The sequence below is a fragment of the Pimephales promelas genome, chromosome 20 (assembly GCF_988280905.1).
Source record: "Pimephales promelas chromosome 20, fPimPro1.hap1.1, whole genome shotgun sequence".
Classification (NCBI taxonomy): Eukaryota; Metazoa; Chordata; class Actinopteri; order Cypriniformes; family Leuciscidae; genus Pimephales; species Pimephales promelas.
In genome coordinates this window covers 10741995-10760344 of record NC_142788.1, presented here as the reverse complement: position 1 = coordinate 10760344, position 18350 = coordinate 10741995, and the positions used below count along the sequence as shown (strand labels likewise).

General features: G+C 38.0%; 1 protein-coding gene across 1 annotated transcript in view; it reads left to right on the top strand.

Moving 5' to 3' along the window:
* bmp7b (bone morphogenetic protein 7b) overlaps nucleotides 1-18350 on the top strand; it is a 58992-nt gene that overhangs the window by 38968 nt on the left and 1674 nt on the right. Inside the window, exons 2-6 of the mRNA XM_039669955.2 lie at nucleotides 914-1106; nucleotides 8256-8404; nucleotides 10397-10600; nucleotides 13123-13199; nucleotides 16694-16804. Of these exons, the coding sequence (XP_039525889.1) occupies nucleotides 914-1106; nucleotides 8256-8404; nucleotides 10397-10600; nucleotides 13123-13199; nucleotides 16694-16804 (734 nt within the window). The remainder of the gene's footprint in view (nucleotides 1-913; nucleotides 1107-8255; nucleotides 8405-10396; nucleotides 10601-13122; nucleotides 13200-16693; nucleotides 16805-18350) is intronic.

Genomic DNA, 18350 nt, shown 5'->3' with positions numbered 1-18350 from the left:
GTCGCCTCAGCTAATCCCGCCCATTTCGGTTATCCGGGAGTGACACATAACCAAGATGGCGATGGCCAGCTCCGCCCACTTTGGGCTTCATAAATGCTCTTCAGAAACCAACAGGTGATGTCGTGGACACTATGTTCATATTTATTTTTTTTTTTTTTATAGTCTATAGGTTTTAAAGTTATTTTAGCTATTTGAAGAAACAATGTTGATGATTACTATATGTCAGATTTTATTGCTGATTTGAAATGTATCCATATTTCCACATTTAATATCTACCCGATTGAACATTCCTCAAAACATCTTCTTTTATCTTCAACCAAAGAAGGAAGATAATACCAGTTTGTAAACACACAAGGTACACATGACTAAATGATGACAGAACTTTAATTTTGAGTTAAACAATCTCTTTATTTCAAGTTCCTTGGCTACCATAACACTCCAGGCTCAGTGTCAGATTCTGCCCTATTAACGAAAAACATTCAGTTTTCATGATGATAAAATGTAAACACAATTTGATTAGCCAGTTTGAATCAAGTCCCAAGCTCGCTCACAAAATATGACGAATGTCTTCTGCCTCACTAAGTCCAGATGATGGAGGAAAGAGTGAAAAGGAAAAAGAGAAATGGCTTGAGAAAAAGAGACACATAAAGCTGTCTGCAGGACTATGTCTCAATCAGTGGCTCTGGAGAGTTCAAACATCTGTCTAGAAATGTGCTCTGTGTTTATGCATGAAAAACCAGAATGGGGTGGCTTGACTTGCCTGCAGGCAGCAATAGTGCAAGCGAAGGTGACATTTGAGTTCAAGTGTAAATGAGTACAGTGTAAATGTCAAGCTAACCTTTCACTGCGATGGAAATGTTTTGACACTGTTTCGAAGCGCTGATGCATCTCTTTCACTGTTTATCTTGTACAGTTGAACATGATAAGGAGTTTTTGCCCGTGAGGCGCCATCACAGAGAATTCCGATTTGACCTGTCCAAGATTCCCGAGGGCGAGGCGGTGACTGCGGCTGAGTTCCGGATCTACAAGGACTTTGTTCCAGAACGCTTTGACAACGAGACCTTCCGTATCAGCGTCTACCAGGTGCTGGAAGAACACTCAGACAGGTACATCTACGTCCTGTAGCGTATCATTCATGTTAAAGGATTAGTTCACTTAAAAAAAAAAAACTTTTGCTGATAATTTACTCAGCCCCATGTCATCCAAGATGTCCATGTCTTTCTTTCTTCAGTTGAAAAGATATTAAGGTTTTTAATGAAAACATTCCAGGATTTTTCTCCATATAATGGACTTCACTGGGTACTCTCCTGTTCGAACTCGTTCATCAAAATGAATGAATTTTTTTTCGGTTGAATGAACGAAAAGACTCGAAAAAAGATTCGTTCATTTTGATAAACGAGTTTGAACAGAAGAGTCACGAACGCTCATCACAGAACAGAGCAAGGCGAGCATTTGTGCTTATAAAACTTAAACTTTGTTTTTTATTTTTGAAATGATCGATCTTTTCGCTAGATAACACCCTTATTCATCGTCTGGAATGGTTTAAAGCCCTTTGAAGCTGCTCTGAAACTGTCTTCCATTATATGGAGAAAAATCCAGAATGTTTTCATAAAAAACCTAAATTTCCTTTCGACTGAAGAAAGAAAGACATGGACATCTCGGATGACATGGGGGTGGGTAAATAATCACGCAAAAGTTACTTTTAAAGTGAACAACTCTTTTAACTGTTGGTTCACACCGGACACGAATAGCGGGTCATATTCGTGTCTACCGTGTCTAGTTTGACGCTTGACCCCTTTGTGTTAATTTGCACATCAAGAGTGAAAGAGTCAGAATCGAAATCCGTTGGCGGGCATTTTTTTATGTCGACCGTGCATTCATCGAGAGAGTCACCGCTCTGCATTTGATCTGGAGAGCAGAACAGCACCGTGGGGATCATCGTCGCCGTATTTGTGTCCACCGGACCCTTCGGAGGCGAACCGTTTGGCGAGTTTCACCATTTGTCCACAAGCTGCGCTGGATAACGGCCGCTATCAGCGGTACTTCCGCATGTCCCGCGCCCTGTTTGATGACCTGTTGTTCCGCATCAGAGCGAGGATCACCTTCGCCCTCATCCATCTAATCTGTAATTTATTTTTGTTTTGATGATATATAGAGCCAGCCTCCAAAAGTTATTAACCTGTCCTGTGATTTTTTTTTTCTCTCTCACGTCCAGACACGAACTTATGCACATATGGTTGTCTTTACATCATAATAATATTTCATATAATCTAGATATGGAATAAATTACATTCAATACAATATGAACATGTCTCGTATATTGAAATAAAGTTTTGAGTGATAAAATATTTGCTTTGTTGTGCATTAGAACCACACCAGGCATTTAGTCATATAAAAAAATGATTTATTGAAGCATCCAGATACTTCACCACGTGAGCAAGCAGCAAGCTCCTGATTGGTTAATGCAGCGCGAGTTTGATGCCAAAGTTCAGATTTTTCAACTCGGGCGGCAGACGCGAATTCGCATTAAACGCGTGAATGCACAAATAGCACTAACTAAATCATTCGCGCTTAACGCGCCAGACGCTCAATACGCGCAACACTCTACGCGCCACACTCTACACCTCATTCGCGCCGTAGGAATTTTTTACGCACGTAACGCGACTTTGCATTGACTTAACATTGAAATCATTCGCACCTGACACGCTATTCGCGTCCGGTGTGAACGCACCATAAGGGCTTCAAGCAAGAAGCACTCAGACAAGCAAACACATCTGTCATTGGACACTAGGTGGTGCTATAACAAGGTCCTTCATACATTCTGCTAACAACAGAATTAACTTTTTAGTACTCAGAATCCTTGGGTCAACATCTAAATATAATATTCTTGTCAGTTTCGTTTCCGCATATAAAATTTCTCTGCTATTTTTTTTTTCTTCTTCTTCCTACTTATTTGAACACCAGACCGTTCATCAAATTTTGCACACTGCAGAAAGGGGCTATGCTGGAAAAAATGATTTTGATTTAAAGAAGTGTTGCAAACTTAACGCAACTTTTTAAAACTTTATACACATAATCCACAGGACATTGAGGATGCACTCCAAGTCATGTAAAAATTACACAACTGCTACAAATGAAAATCCCCAATAATGCAGTTACCGGATGATCAGTGAAGTTTAAAATTGGTGTGCATCTTCTCTGGTGGACATACCAACAGATCCTCTATTATTACTGGTATTATCAAATTTCAACAACTAATAACACCAAATATGAATGGCCTACTCTTACAAAAATGGATCATGTGAAAATGAGAAAAAAAAAAGTTTTTTCCTATGAATCTTACAGTGCCCTCGAAATCGGTTGATCAGTATGCGTGTCCATATCCACAAGAAATCTTTTCTGGCATTTTGCATGTTTAAATCAGCCTCACAAATATGAAAAATGTCTGCAGATTCCATGTGGGCCTGCATGTTTACTATTTTTTTTTATTTTGGGTGTTTCTTTGCCTGGGAATTGGTTTCCAAGGAAAATCCATTCCTCTTGAGGGCTATAACGCTCTCATCCCCTCTGGTGCGTAAACGCTGGACACATTTGATTTGTGTTTCCTTTCCTTCCATTTCTTTTTGCCGCACACACAGTGCTCAGTCTAACCATCCCAATGCAAACTTTACTGTTGCCACCACACCATGTTTCCTATTCCGACTCAGCGGCTCCCCTCTCAAAGAATCAGTTGTGCACCACAGGGCTTCCCTTCACCGCACGCTCGGGACCTTCTAGAATGTCGGCATGACCCGCGCTGTGAATTGGGATCAAGAACGTCTAGCTCCTCCTACGTGCTGCTCGACCCCTCCTGAAGGCCTCAGGTGCCTCGACAGGTCTGTGGGGAACAACACACCTCATTGTGCTCCCATCAGGGAGAGAAAAGAGACAAAAAGGGAGTGATAAAGGAGACTGAATTAGACTGAGGCAGCAGATGTTGAGCAGAACAGGTGTTTGGATCACACACACTGAGCACCTGAACTACTCTGGGGATTTGAAACTTCTAAAGTGTGTTCATTTAGGTCCAGTCTTTCTCTCCCTGCAGCGTTTCCCCTTGTCTTTTGTTGTATACTGCTTCTCGGTCTCTTTCTTGCGCTGTCTTCTTGACTTGCTCTGAATTCCTCTGTTTGATTTAGTGCAGGGCAGCCACACTGTGAGATCAACAGCCGTTTATAAAGCCATTATTGTCAATTAAGGAAATGAAGTGCTCCCCAGGGCCTAACCATCTGGAGCGAACACGCTGTTCATCGCTCTCCCGTTTCTCAACTTATTTCACTTTCCCCCCTCTGTTTCACATTATCCACCACCTTCTCCGTCTTTCACAGTAAGGGTTGTTCAAATCAGTGTCTTTTCCATTTTGAAAACAAATCAGTCTTCAATTAACTATGGCGTACTGTACACAAGCATGGTAACAGATATGACAGGTTACAAACCCAGTGCTGATAATATATAATATAATACGGGTTGGTTTTTGGTTTTATGTTTTTAATTCTGCGGATACTTATGTTAATTATAATAGTATACCTCCAGAAAGTGAGTTTCACTCTCACGTCTTCAAACAACACGAGTGAGCTCTGTTTTGCTCTCTCTCCCTCACGCTTATTTATCAAATCAATTGACACGATAGTAAAAGGTTGGAAGACCGCAGTTTCACGTGGAGCATTTGGAGATTTTTTAGAGATTAGAGACTCAATGAACAACATCTCAACACCATAAAAGCCGGTCTCATAGACGCCTGTCTCAAATACAAGCCGGTGCATTTCGACGATATGGGAAAATAAAATCCTGGGCTATTATTTGAACTTTACGGTATTCGTTTTGTTCATATTACATTTTTATTGTTAAGGCCCTTTCACACCGGACGCGTAACGGAAAAGCGAAACGAAAAAGCAAATAGTTCGCATGCGATTAGTTCGCTTCAAAACTATTCACATCAGCCGCGACGCGAATTTGCGACGTTCAGAGCTTCAACATTCCAAAACATTCGCGCCGAGGAAAGCAGACCTGATTTTCATCAGAAAACGTAGGCTACTCTATACTTATTATTATAGCCTACTAGGTGAATAAATAGAGATTTTATATTAGATGTCTTTTGCAGTGATGTTAACATGATGCTTTTAATTAATAGGCTTTATATAAAAAAAAATCCCAATCTCTAAATAGCACATTTTCAAATAAGCAATAAGTCCATTAGGAAAGATAAAGATGAATGCGTTCTTACCGGATTCGATCAGTGCATTTTGAATTTATATTGTTTGTCTGATGATCTGGTAGCTTCGATAGGGCCTTCTTTTTCATTATGTACATGTCAGTAACTACTGGCAGGTGTAGCTCACTTTCACCAGTTCACTTTAGGTCCACAGTTGCCTGTCCTTCCACGCATTCATCAGAGCAAACACTCTCTCCACGAAGAGTTTGTTTGTTTGTGATGGCTCCATTAACGTCTTTGCTGTGCATTTTCTATGTTTTCTTATTAATTTTTTTTTAAATTGTAGAATTGTTATTTAAAGGACGATTAAAAGGATGCAGACAAAAAAATGCGGTATAGTGCTATGACGTGGAAAAGCTTCTTCATCACCATCATTATCATCCAGTGAAGACAAGCTTTTCATTTTATTTAAAAGCAGAAACGAAGGTTTGGGGCACCCACAGAGCTACCGGAGCTAGAAACATATGGCAGAAGGTGAGCTGTCCCTACGTTTACATGCAATCAAATAAACACTTTTAGTAAACGGATTGAAGCTCAAATAGACTGAAAAGCCTTGTAAACACCCGGTTGGGCTCGATACGAACGAACGAGCACAACGTCCCACCAGTCCTTGTTTCAGATTTTCATTCACAGACGACTCAACACACAAGCAATCAGAAGATCCGTCATTGCTGCGGTCACGTCACATTTGTTTCCTTGTATATGATTGGATGAAGCCTTTTCTGTCGCCGCAGCATTAAAAAAAAATCGACCTTGAAGCGAAAAAAATAAAATTCGTTTTTTCGCCGCAGCAGATTCGCGTCCGGTGTGGAAGCACTCATTACACAAACAGCTGATCAAAAAATAAAACCATCGCGCGAATTATTTGCGCGTCAAAATCGCGTTCAGTGTGAAAGGGCCTTTAGTTTGAATTAATTTGACAGACAGCATTCGCTGATGTTGATCAAGCTAGCACCTTTCAGAGCTGCCAACTCTCACAAATTCGCCGTGAGACACGCAATTGACACTTTTCACACGCTCTCACGCCACACATCAATTTTATCACGCACAGAAAAGGACACGGAAACCGACAGACTAGACAGAGCAGGTTAGATATGATATATAAAAAAATCTCAGCTCTCACATTCTGTCAATTTTATTACGCAATTCAAACAATAAATAGCGTTTTGGCGCTTGTAAATGTTACACGACAGATCCTTAGCGCACGTGAACGATCATCTCTAATGGCTAATGGTAAAAGAACACGAACACTGTTGAAAGATACAGTATGCTACAACTTACCAAAATGTACTCCTGCATAATTTCCACCAATCATTTTTTGAACTCTTCCTGAACTGAAATGTACAGTAGTAGTGGAAAGTACAGCCCACAAGCCATGCGAGTTACCCGTGTATTGCAGTATGGCTGGTGGTTATGTTGCCCGCCCGCATGCTGCCTCCCATGGCCGAAACTGGTATTACGACACCTGCCGGGCCGGGGCTAGTAATTTAGCATGCTAATTCAGGTTAATATCTCTGCAGCACTATAACTTGTCATTTTTTTGTCATTCTATAGACTCATTACATGCAAAGTGAGATATTTCAAGCCTTTATTTGTTATCATTTTGATGATTATGGCTTATAGCTTTGAAAACCTTTTCCCCCAATATTCTAATTTTGAATTTGGGGTTTCCATAAGCTGTAAGCCATAATCATCAAAATTATAACAAATAAAGGCTTGAAATATTTCAATTTGCATGTAATGAGTTTATATAATTAATGTCACCTTTGCATTTGAATTACTGAAATAAATGAACTTTTGCACAATATTTTAATTTTTTGAGTTTCACCTGTGTATATGTACAGTATATATATATATATATATATATATATATATATATATATATATATATATAAAAATATGCGTATCATACACACACACTCACCTAAATGATTATTAGGAACACCTGTTCAATTTCTCATTAATGCAATTATCGAAATCAACCAATCACATGGCAGTTGCTTCAATGCATTTAGGGGTGTGGTCCTGGTCAAGACAATCTCCTGAACTCCAAACTAAATGTCAGAATGGGAAAGAAAGGTGATTTAAGCAATTTTGAGTGTGGCATGGTTGTTGGTGCCAGCACTCTAAAAATGCAGGGTTGTTTTAACACAGTTTTGGGTGAGATATGGACAAACCCAAATGTGGGGTTAAAAATGTAATTTAAAAATATAACCCAACGGCTTGTCCATATTTGACCCAGATTTGGGTTAAAACAACGTAGCATTTTTTAGAGTGAGACGGGGTGGTTTGAGTATTTCACAATCTGCTCAGTTACTGGGATTTTCACACACAACCATTTCTAGGGTTTACAAAGAATGGTGTGAAAAGGGAAAAAGATCCAGACAGTCCTGTGGACGAAAATGCCTTGTTGATGCTAGAGGTCAGAGGTGAATGGGCCGACTGATTCTGAATGGGCCGACTGAAGCTGATAGAAGAGCAACTTTAACTGAAATAACCACTCGTTACAACCGAGGTTTGCAGCAAAGCATTTGTGAAGCCACAACACACACAACCTTGAGGCGGATGGGCTACAACAGCAGAAGACCCCACCGGGTACCACTCATCTCCACTACAAATAGGAAAAAGAGGCTACAATTTGCAAGAGCTCACCAAAATTGGACGGTTGAAGACTGGAAAAATGTTGCCTGGTCTGAGGAGTCTCGATTTCTGTTGATGGCTCCTCTGATGGCTACTTCCAGCAGGATAATACACCATGTCACAAAGCTTGAATCATTACAAATTGGTTTCTTGAACATAACAATGAGTTCAATGTACTAAAATGGCCCCCACAGTCACCAGATCTCAACCCAATAGAGCATGTACATGTATTTATACATTTATGAATAACAAGTTAGAAACAGTATAAGGGGCTGGCATATATTTCCCCACATTTCCCTACTGCTTTAATCACTCAGTGCATGCTATGTTTGGTGGGATACGCTGTCATATGCACTCTCTCCATTAGGGATTCAGATTTGTTCCTGCTGGACTCACGGGTGATCTGGGCAGCAGAAGAGGGCTGGTTGGTGTTCGACATCACAGCTACCAGTAACCACTGGGTGCTGAACCCGGGCCGGAATCTGGGCCTGCAGCTGGCTCTGGAAAGTTTAGATGGTAAGTGGACGTGCAAACAACACAGGTCACTGGTTCAAAATATGATAGATGAACATTGTGTTGCCTCACAGATTGCAAAAATGAGACCGTTTCTGAGCCCACACTGCTCAGCGCTCAATTTGTTTTGCCTTTGCTTTTGTGCGCCGTTTAAGTTCAGTGCAGTTCAGTTCAGTAAATGTTTACAGTCTCTCTGAAGGGCAATTTATTACATTGCATTTAAAAGCCATTGAAAGAAAAACATCTACATTGGGGGTCCAAACGTTTGAGACCACTAGTGATTTTTTTTTTGTATTGCATTGTTTTAATTTGAATGACTTGAAAAAGAAGTACACTTTAAAAAGACGTTTTAAAAAGTGAACTTATTGTGGAACTGAATGTAATGTTTTTGGACACTTAATTGTCTATTATTTGCAATGAAGTGAAAATTTATTTTAAATTCATATTAAATGTAATTAGTTGAGCTTTAGTGTTTTTGACCCACTTAAATATGAATTTACACGTAATTTCATTTTTTTTTTTGTCTTTTAAATAGTGTTAAAGTTACTGCTGAATGTACTGACAAACATTTATGGTAATCTGAAATACAATTTAATATAATTTCTATTGTAACTTGTATTTCATGTATTTAAATTAGTGCTTTCAAATCGATTCATTGCGTTTAATCACATCTAGCATAAAAGTTTGTAGTGTGTATATACTATATATGTACAGTATATATATATATATATATATATATATATATATATATATATATATATATATATATCAGTATTAATTGTAAACTTTAATTGTAGTTAAAATTAAGATCAAGTTCTCATCAAAATACGTGCACTTATTAAATGCACAACAAAAGATTATTAAAACATAATGACTTAAAACTTTTAATTTGATGTTTATACATTTTAATACATTTAAAATTTAGTCTTATATCAATGCTTGGTTTGGATATCCACTGTAAACAAAAGTTACTGCCTTACATTTTTAAGTACAATCAACTTGGATATTTAAGTCAATTCAACTTAAATAACATTAAACTGACTTAAACAGTTTTAAAGTTGAAAATTGCTTAACTTATTTTTAGAAGATGTTATCACAACTTATTAATCATGTAATTTTTTTTATAGTGTAAGTTCTAAGCAATGCAGAATTGAACCTACTATGCTTTTCACTCACTCACTTCACAGCCAGCCGCAGTGGGAGTGTGTTTTGTACCAAAGCTGCGTGATAGGAAGGTGTGTATGTGTGTGTGTGTACAGGATGTTACAGGTTTTAAGTGTTAGCATGAAAACAGGTGCAGTGTATTATGGGGCTTGTGTAGATCAGCAAGCTTGTCGAGACATGCTTGCGGGACGCCTGCCCTGTCGCTGTAGGCAACCGGCAACCCGACTTTACCTCGGCGCTCAGACAGAGAGAGCATTCCTTCCTCTTACTTACACACACACACACACACACACAAGCCGGTGTGTAGGTAAAAGGAGTCCAGGATGGCACAGAAACAGATGTAAGTGCTGGAATTCTCTGAGTAAACAGTGAACTGAAAGCGCTCTTGAGAGCTGGAGAGATTACACAAAATAAACACCAGAAATTGCATATTCTTGGAGAACACACACACTTTCTTACACAAGTCTCATGATTTATAAGACTGTGACCGACAAACTGATTATTATATAATGCATATAACGCGATTTATTAGGCCACATGGCTCTGACAAAGTGAAGAATTGCTAAACTGTCCCATAGAGTGATATATGGGGTGTTTAAACAGTCTCTCTTAAGAACCGATTCACAGAAATACATTCAAATACATCTTTCAAGGGGCCCGTATAACTTCACAGAGCTGAGAGACTGCTTCTCTTTTGGGATTTGTACCTGTCAACTTTTTCATCAACAATTCCAAGATGTATTTCTTTCCTCTCAGATCTCAGAGGGAAAACAAATTAGTCATTGATTTCAGATAGAGGTAAATGAGTTTTGTATGTGTCTCCCCCTGCAGGCCAGAGTGTGAACCCATGGGTGGCCGGGCTGGTGGGTCGCAGCGGCCCCCAGAGCAAACAGCCCTTCATGGTGGCCTTCTTCAAAGCTACGGAGGTCCATATCCGAAGTATCCGCTCCGCACCGGGAGGCAACAAGCAGCGCAATCCCAACCGCTCCAAAACTGCCAAGGGCCAGGAGGCACTGCGTGTAGCCAATATTGCAGGTGTGTATGTGTGTGTTTTCATTATTGAATACAGAAGTGTGAAGGCAAGTGAAAAATGAAAACAAATGTAAAGAGAGCAATAACAGAAACGAAAGAACAGTATTTAAAAGAATACTTCTATGGAAACTTTCTCAAATGGTCCCAAATGGAAGTGGAAATAACATGGTAATGTTTTCTTGGTGATGAAACTAGTGCCTTAGTTAAGGGTGTAGGGGCGATTTCGGACTCGAGCCTAGAGAAGTGTGCTTAATAGTCTTCTAATCTTATAAGTATAACTGTACTTGCACATAACACAATGGTAAAGAAATAAAAAAGGTCACTTAACCCTCAGGTGCTCTTCGTTTCAGAGTCACATCTTCTCGGTCAAAAGTGACCGGACACCTAAAAAACAAATTTCCTCCATCCCAGTAAAACCAATGCAATTTTTTTTTGTTCTATAATATTTATTCTTTGTAATTTAGTATTTTGAGACAATTTGATTGAATTTATTAATATTTATGCAATATTTATGGTCTATTTTTGCCATGGAAAAAAAAAAAAATATATATATATATATATATATATATATATAATTTTTTTCCCAAAAATTATTAATATAGTATTTTAGTTTAATATAGAGTCTAACAACAGCTATCTGGAATAATATTATAACAGCTTATTATTATTATTTGGCTAAAGTTAGTCCTGAACATAGTGTTATTGCTAATAGTAGGCTACAATGTTATGGCTATAAGTAGACGCAACTCGCACACTAAATCCTTACAATCTGATATTCGCTAGGGCTATCCAAGTTTAGTCGAGCTTCACTCATATTCTTTTTAAAGAGTTATATTTTCACACACGTTTCACATTAAGTTACAAAAAAGAAGAAACAGTGTGCAACCTCGACATCCGATTTAAAAATGTTCAATTCTTTGAGTTCTCTCCACCGGTCAAAAGCCTTCCTGGTTATTATTCGTTTTTTTTTTTTACGAAAAACGACGGTATTCCCTCGTCCTAATCCTCCTTCTCTTCTTGTGGATTGCCTCTTCCATGCTAAATATATCTGGTCCGTTGATAGATGCTGGCTTATTCTTATTCTTCAGCTCCGACTTTGCGTGGAGGCACCGTGCACGAGCGCAAAAACAAACAACACCTGCCTCTGTCAGTGATTGGTTAGAACACTGTTTATTTTGATTTTGAGTTGTACCCATTTGTTTTTGTGTGCAGATCTCAGAGCCTAGGCTGCCTACAGAGATGCGTTTTTCAGGACAGCCTGCTTATGGGGCGGGCAGCTAGCAGATCGTTAGGAAAGATTAGATGAATGTGATCATTTTTGTTTGGGCTTGAAATCACTGATACAACCTTTAAGTGTACTTAAAGAGAGCACTTTCATTATATTTTTTCATGAACACACTTAAGCAATTTTAACAACTGCACTTCATAATAATGTTAGTTTCCTTTCAAGGGAACTCAAGCTGCGTCGAGACGCTGTGGGAACGCCCCTGCATCGTGAAGCATTTGTTAGGCGGATGATGTCATAGACCAGGAAACTATAAAGCACATCTGAAAACAGACCGCGCCAGCTTCTGTGCCTTTAGCAAGCACTTTCTGTCTACATATAGCGCCTAAAAACGTGTAGAAAAAGTTTGGCACGCCGCATTCTTCTTTTTCCAAAGCGCTAGGGCGGTTGCGCTCCGGTTGGTTCTTGTCACGTGACCTACTGTTGCGCTTGCGGCATTCTCAAAAGTTGAGACGCCTACATCGGTTCCTGGCCTATGACGTCACGTGACTGATTATACACATGCTTCACGACGCAATCACGCAGGGGCGTTCCCACAGCATCTCGTCGCAGCGTCTCATTCTCTCTTCAGGAACCAGGGTTATATATGTAACCTCAGTCATTTTACTATAAAGAACATTTCAAATCTTTCGTTGTACTTTACAGAAGTGCACTACTTTTGATGTGTTGACTAACATATAAAAGCACATGAACTCCTAATTTTAACTGTAGTGTGTTATATTAATACAGTACACTTTAACCATCTAAACACAATATGAAGTTGTACTTAAATCCTATTAAAGTGGGTCAAAAATAACTTTTATGTTCAGCATTTTCCATTCAGGTAAACTATCCCTTTAAGGCAAAGGAGAAGCAGAGATAAATTTGCGTGAGAGTGTGTGTCAGTGTTCATATGGTTCCTATTACTGTGTAATTCTCTGCAGGTTATTTTGCTCAGTAATAGCATTACAGTGTTAAATGGATATTAAATGAATCTGGGTCAATGTTCTACATAGATATGAGGGTTAGGGACTCAGGCAAACTTCAGTGACCTATTCCTCACAGTTCTCCATGTCTCTCACAGTTTAGCCTTAGCTTCAACAGCCTGTCACACATTTGAAGTCTGACAAAACCACTGCTCAAACATATATTTGACTCTAAAAATAACAGGCATGGACTTAAATGTGCAAACCATTTTCTCAAGTGATTATAATTTCTGTTTCTATAGCTCTACAGAAATCTGTCTCTCTCTTTCTTTCAGAGAACAGCAGTGCTGATCAGAAGCAGGCCTGTAAGAAACATGAGCTGTACGTTAGCTTTCGAGACCTTGGATGGCAGGTGTGATATTCCTCTTTTTTTTGTTCTTGCCACATTATTGCTATTTTCTGCTTTCCCTATCTGTTTGGCCAGAAACATATTCTACTCAAGAGCACAAGGGGCCAGAAAATGATTCAAAAAGGAAATATATACGTACACAAGTTTGGGGTCAGTAAGATCTGTAAGGATTTTGAAAGTCTCTTATCTCTTATGCATTTATTTGATCAATAATACGGTAAACACAGTTAAATTGTGAATTAATATGAATATTTTTTTAAATGTAATCCTGTAATTAGTCATTTGATCTAAGCGGAATTTCCAGTATCATTACTCCAGTCTTCAGTGTCACATGATCCTTCAGAAATCATTCTGATATGATGATTTGATGCTCAAGAATTTAATTTAATTTCTGATTATTATCAGATAATATAATTTCTGATTATTATCGATGTTGAAAGCAGTTGTGCTGCTATATATATTTGTGGATACATTTTGTCATGATTCTTTCTCCTTTGTGAATAAAAGTATTAAATCCTTTAAAAACAAAACAAAAACAAAAAAACTTACTGACCCTACTTTTAAGCGGTAACGGATCTTGCAGAGCTCTGCACATGACCTGTGGGGGGAAAAAAATGTTTCTTTATGTTTCTTTGTTGTAGTTAAATCAAAACTAGGAAACAAATGAGTTCAATGTGGCCACAGAATATTAAAATGAGGAAATTACGAAAGTAACTATTAAATATAAATTTAGAATCACTGAATGAATACATTTTTGGCCACGATTTAACTAAACTAACTAGTAAACGAATTAGTAAATCGTGACCACACGATTCTCTAAAAGACAACAAATTATATATATATATATAATTTATATATGTATATATTATATACATACATATATATATATATATATATATATATATATATATATGTATGTATATAATATGTGGTAAACCATCTTAGTCGATCTGAGGTGCGTCCTGTACAACAACGTAATTTGCTGCTAATCTAACATAGTTCGTTAAAGAAATCTGTTTACCGAAACCGCATTGTCGCAAATTTGTTGTTCGACTAAGTTGGTTCTTGATGTCACAGAGGTGGTTGGAGGAATAACTTCTTTTAATGAATCTGTCTGAGATTTGTTCTGCTATTAAATATCATCATCAGATAGTTTTTGTCAGTTATTGGCATCTGAGGATTAATTCTCATTTTTCTCGTGCGTATGTACTACAGCACGTACACACATGTGCACTCTTCAAAAACAGCGCTTTAAATCTCTTGAAAAAAAAAGACATTTGGATATATTCAAAATGAAAGATACAGATTATACTGAATGTCAGCTTGCTTATTATGCTAAAGATAAGGATTTATTGAGTCCACATGTCATGCTAACAAGAAACTGCTTCTGACCACGGCTCGAGAGCTATCATTCGGAGATTTCAGACCACACAACTTTGCGATGCTTTGCGGATGTTCGTTGGAACTGTGGAATGACAGAAACGCAGAAATTTATGGAAACACAGACTCATTGAATCATAGACATCACGGTGTAAAAAACTCATATTCTTGATTTGTTATCACAACTATTTATCTTCTGTCAAATCAACTTAGTTAATGAATGTGGTTCAGAAAGCATAATATTTTGAGTTTCTAGTTTTTAAACCAATCTCCTTTGTTGTATTAACTTCAATTTTTCATTTCAATGAACTCAACATTTTAAGGCAACTAGGTAACTTGTTGAAGTTAAAAAGGTAGTTCACTTTTGAAGAAACTTTTGCTGATAATTTACTCACCCCCTTGTCATCCAAGATGTCCATGTCTTTCTTTCTTCAGTCTAAAAGAAATTAAGGTTTTTGATGAAAACATTCCAGAATTTTCTCTATATAATGCACTTCAATGGGAAGCAAACGGTTCAAGGTCCAAAAGACAGTTTCAGTACAAACTGCAAACTGTTCAAAGGGCTTTAAATGATTCCAGACGACGAATAAGGGTCAAGCGAAACGATCACTCATTTAATAAACAAATAACAAAGTTTAAGTTTTATAAGCTCAAATGCTCGCCTTGCTCTGCTCTGTGACGCACGTTCGTGACTCTCCTGTTGCGAACTCCTTCATCAAAATTAACGAATCTTTTTCAGAGTCAATTGGTTCATTCAACGAACGAAACGAACAAATTGACTCGGAAAAAGATTTGTTCATTTTGATGAACGAGTTCGAACAGGAGAGTCATGAACGTGCATCACAGAGCAGAGCAAGGCGAGCATTTGAGCTTATAAAACTTAAACTTTTTTTTTTTTTTAAATGAGCGATCGTTTCGCTTGATAAGACCCTTATTCGTCGTCTGGAATCATTTAAAGCCCTTTGAACAGTTTGCAGTTTGTACTGAAAGTGTCTTTTGGACCTTGAACCGTTTGCTTCCCATTGAAGTCCTTTATATAGAGACAATTCTGGAATGTTTTCATCAAAAACCTTAATTTCTTTTCGACTGAAGAAAGAAAGACATCTTGGATGACATGGGAGTGAATAAATTATCAGCAAAAGTTTTTTGAAATGTGAACTACTCCTTTAAACCAACAATATTTTTTTACAGACCCTCTATCGACCGCTACTGCCTATTGGCACGGACGAGCCGTGGGGCCGCCATCTTAAACCGGTCATCTGCTCCACTCAGTGTAATCTGTATGGCAAGTGATTTGAGCTGTCAGCGCATTTAATGAATCATATCTCACTGAATACCGATATACATGTAAAGTAGCTATATATATGATACAGGACACATGAGATATTTTAGTCAAAAGATAAAACTTTAATCTTACTTCTGAAAAGTAATTCCCGTCCGCCGATTTGAGTAGGAATATGCAACACAACAGGAGTATGACCGGTTTAAGATGGCGGCCACATTTCTTGCGCCTAGCGGCCAATAAGGCATCTAGCTCGATATGATATCTATTGAACTATGCTGATAATTGTCTAGCGATACTTTCGTGAAACGCACCTCTGGTTAGGGCTGATAGACCTCCAGCTTACAACCAGAAACAAACCAGCTAAAATATATTTTAAAAAAAACCCAGCCCAATCGGGTTTAACTTGATTTTTTTTCCCCTGCAGGTTTCCTTCTCCTTTTCACTCTACAATCCACTTTATCTCTTACTGTGTTTATGTCTCAAACGGGTTTACGAGTCTGTGTAGCTCAGGCCGTTCACTCCATTAGGCTCAAGAGTACGAGCAACAGAGAGATAGGAGAGCCTCGTTTCTGTTTACACACCGATAGTCTTGCCACCTGTAGCGTATCTGTCTCTCCTACTGGATCACAGCACATAAACACTCTCTCAGACCAGCTGGCGAGGACTCGGAGACCCCAACTCTACCATAACATTTTACACATACCTCAACAGAATTACACTTTATTGTGATCATAATCGGAGCAATCTGATGGTAAAAATGAAGAGTGTCTGGTTGGGAAAGGTCTTGCTCAGGCTTTATGACTAACAGATCTGTTCTCTGTCCATCTCTCAGGATTGGATTATTGCTCCTGAGGGTTACGCTGCTTATTACTGTATGGGAGAATGTGCCTTTCCTCTCAATTCCTACATGAACGCCACAAACCACGCCATCGTACAGACATTGGTAAGCCTCTAACCTGGGTCCAAAACGTACTTTTTGCCACAGCTGCCAATGATAAATGCCAGATATGAATATTTATAATGCTAAATCTTTTTTTTTTTTTTTTTAAAGAAATTAATAATTTTTATCAGCAAGGATGCAATAAATTGACTTTATGTTATGAAAGATTTGTTTCAAATAAATGCTGTTCTTTTGAACTTCATGTTCATCAAAGAATCCCATAAAAAATATTATGCAGCATGACTGTTTTCAACATTGATAATAATAATCGTTTTTTGACACTGAAGACTGGAGTAATAATGCTGGAAATTCAGCTTTGATCACGCACTGTAAAAAAAAAAAAAAAAAAAAAGGTTGGTTTAACTTAAAAAATTATTTCAAGTCATTTAATTTCAAGTTCATTGAAATGGAAAAATTGAGTTAATACAATGAAGGAGATTGATTTAATCATCATGAACTCAAAATATTATTCCAAACCGCATAAATTATTTAAGTTGATCTGACAAAAGAAAAAAATGTTGCGATTACAAATGAAAAATTACGAACAGTTCTTTTATATTGTGATAATATTTCACAATATTTCCGTTTTTACTGTACTTTTGACCAAATAAATGCGAACAATTGAACAATAGTGTATGTTTGTCTTTATGGCATTTAATCGTTTTTGTTCTTGTAAACGAGTGAAAAAAACAAGAAGCAGCACAATTTGAGGGTACGTTTACACGACAATGATGAGCTAAAAACGGAAAGGTTTTTCATTTGTGTTTTTCGCGCACAGACAAAACGTTGTCAAAACGTGTATCACTTTAAAAAGAAACACTATGTGCTGGCCTATAGACTGAACATGTAATACGCTTGTGCATGACGTCGCTGTTTTCACAAATTCACGATTTTGTAGTTAGGGCCCGAGCACTGATGGTAAGGACCCAATTGTTTTGGCTCTGTTTATTATTATTCTTCTTCCCTTAAAATAATCGCATTTTAGAGGGCCTAAACATGCTCGAAAACTCATGAAACTTTGCACATGAAGTGGTGAAAATTGACGTGTGATATGGTTTTCAAAATTGGGTGGGGCAAATTCTTTAAATTATTGCCCCCACATTTTGCCCCGGCTCTACATTTCATGTACAGGTATGAAATTTGGTACATACATGTAATGACCCAATACCTACAAAAAAGTCTCTTGGAGCATAGCCCTAAACACAACAGGAAGTCAGCTATTTTGGACTTCCTCCTAGATTTTGTGCATTTTCCGTAATTTCCCGATGTTGTACTTTAATGAACTGCTTCTACAATTTTGATCTGATCCTCTTCAAATTTGGTGAGGGTAATCTTATTGCGACATTAAATTGCGAAGATCTTGAGTTTTTGTCGAATGGTGTGCCCTGACAAATGTACACCCAATTTCAGCCTTTTGGTGATTTGTGCATGAATAGAGAGCCTAAGTCCCGCCCCTCCGCTTCCGGCTCATGGGACCTTATTTCGGAAAAAATATGAATGGTAGTCAATGGCAAGAGACAACTTATCTTTTTATTCCGTCTGAACTGTG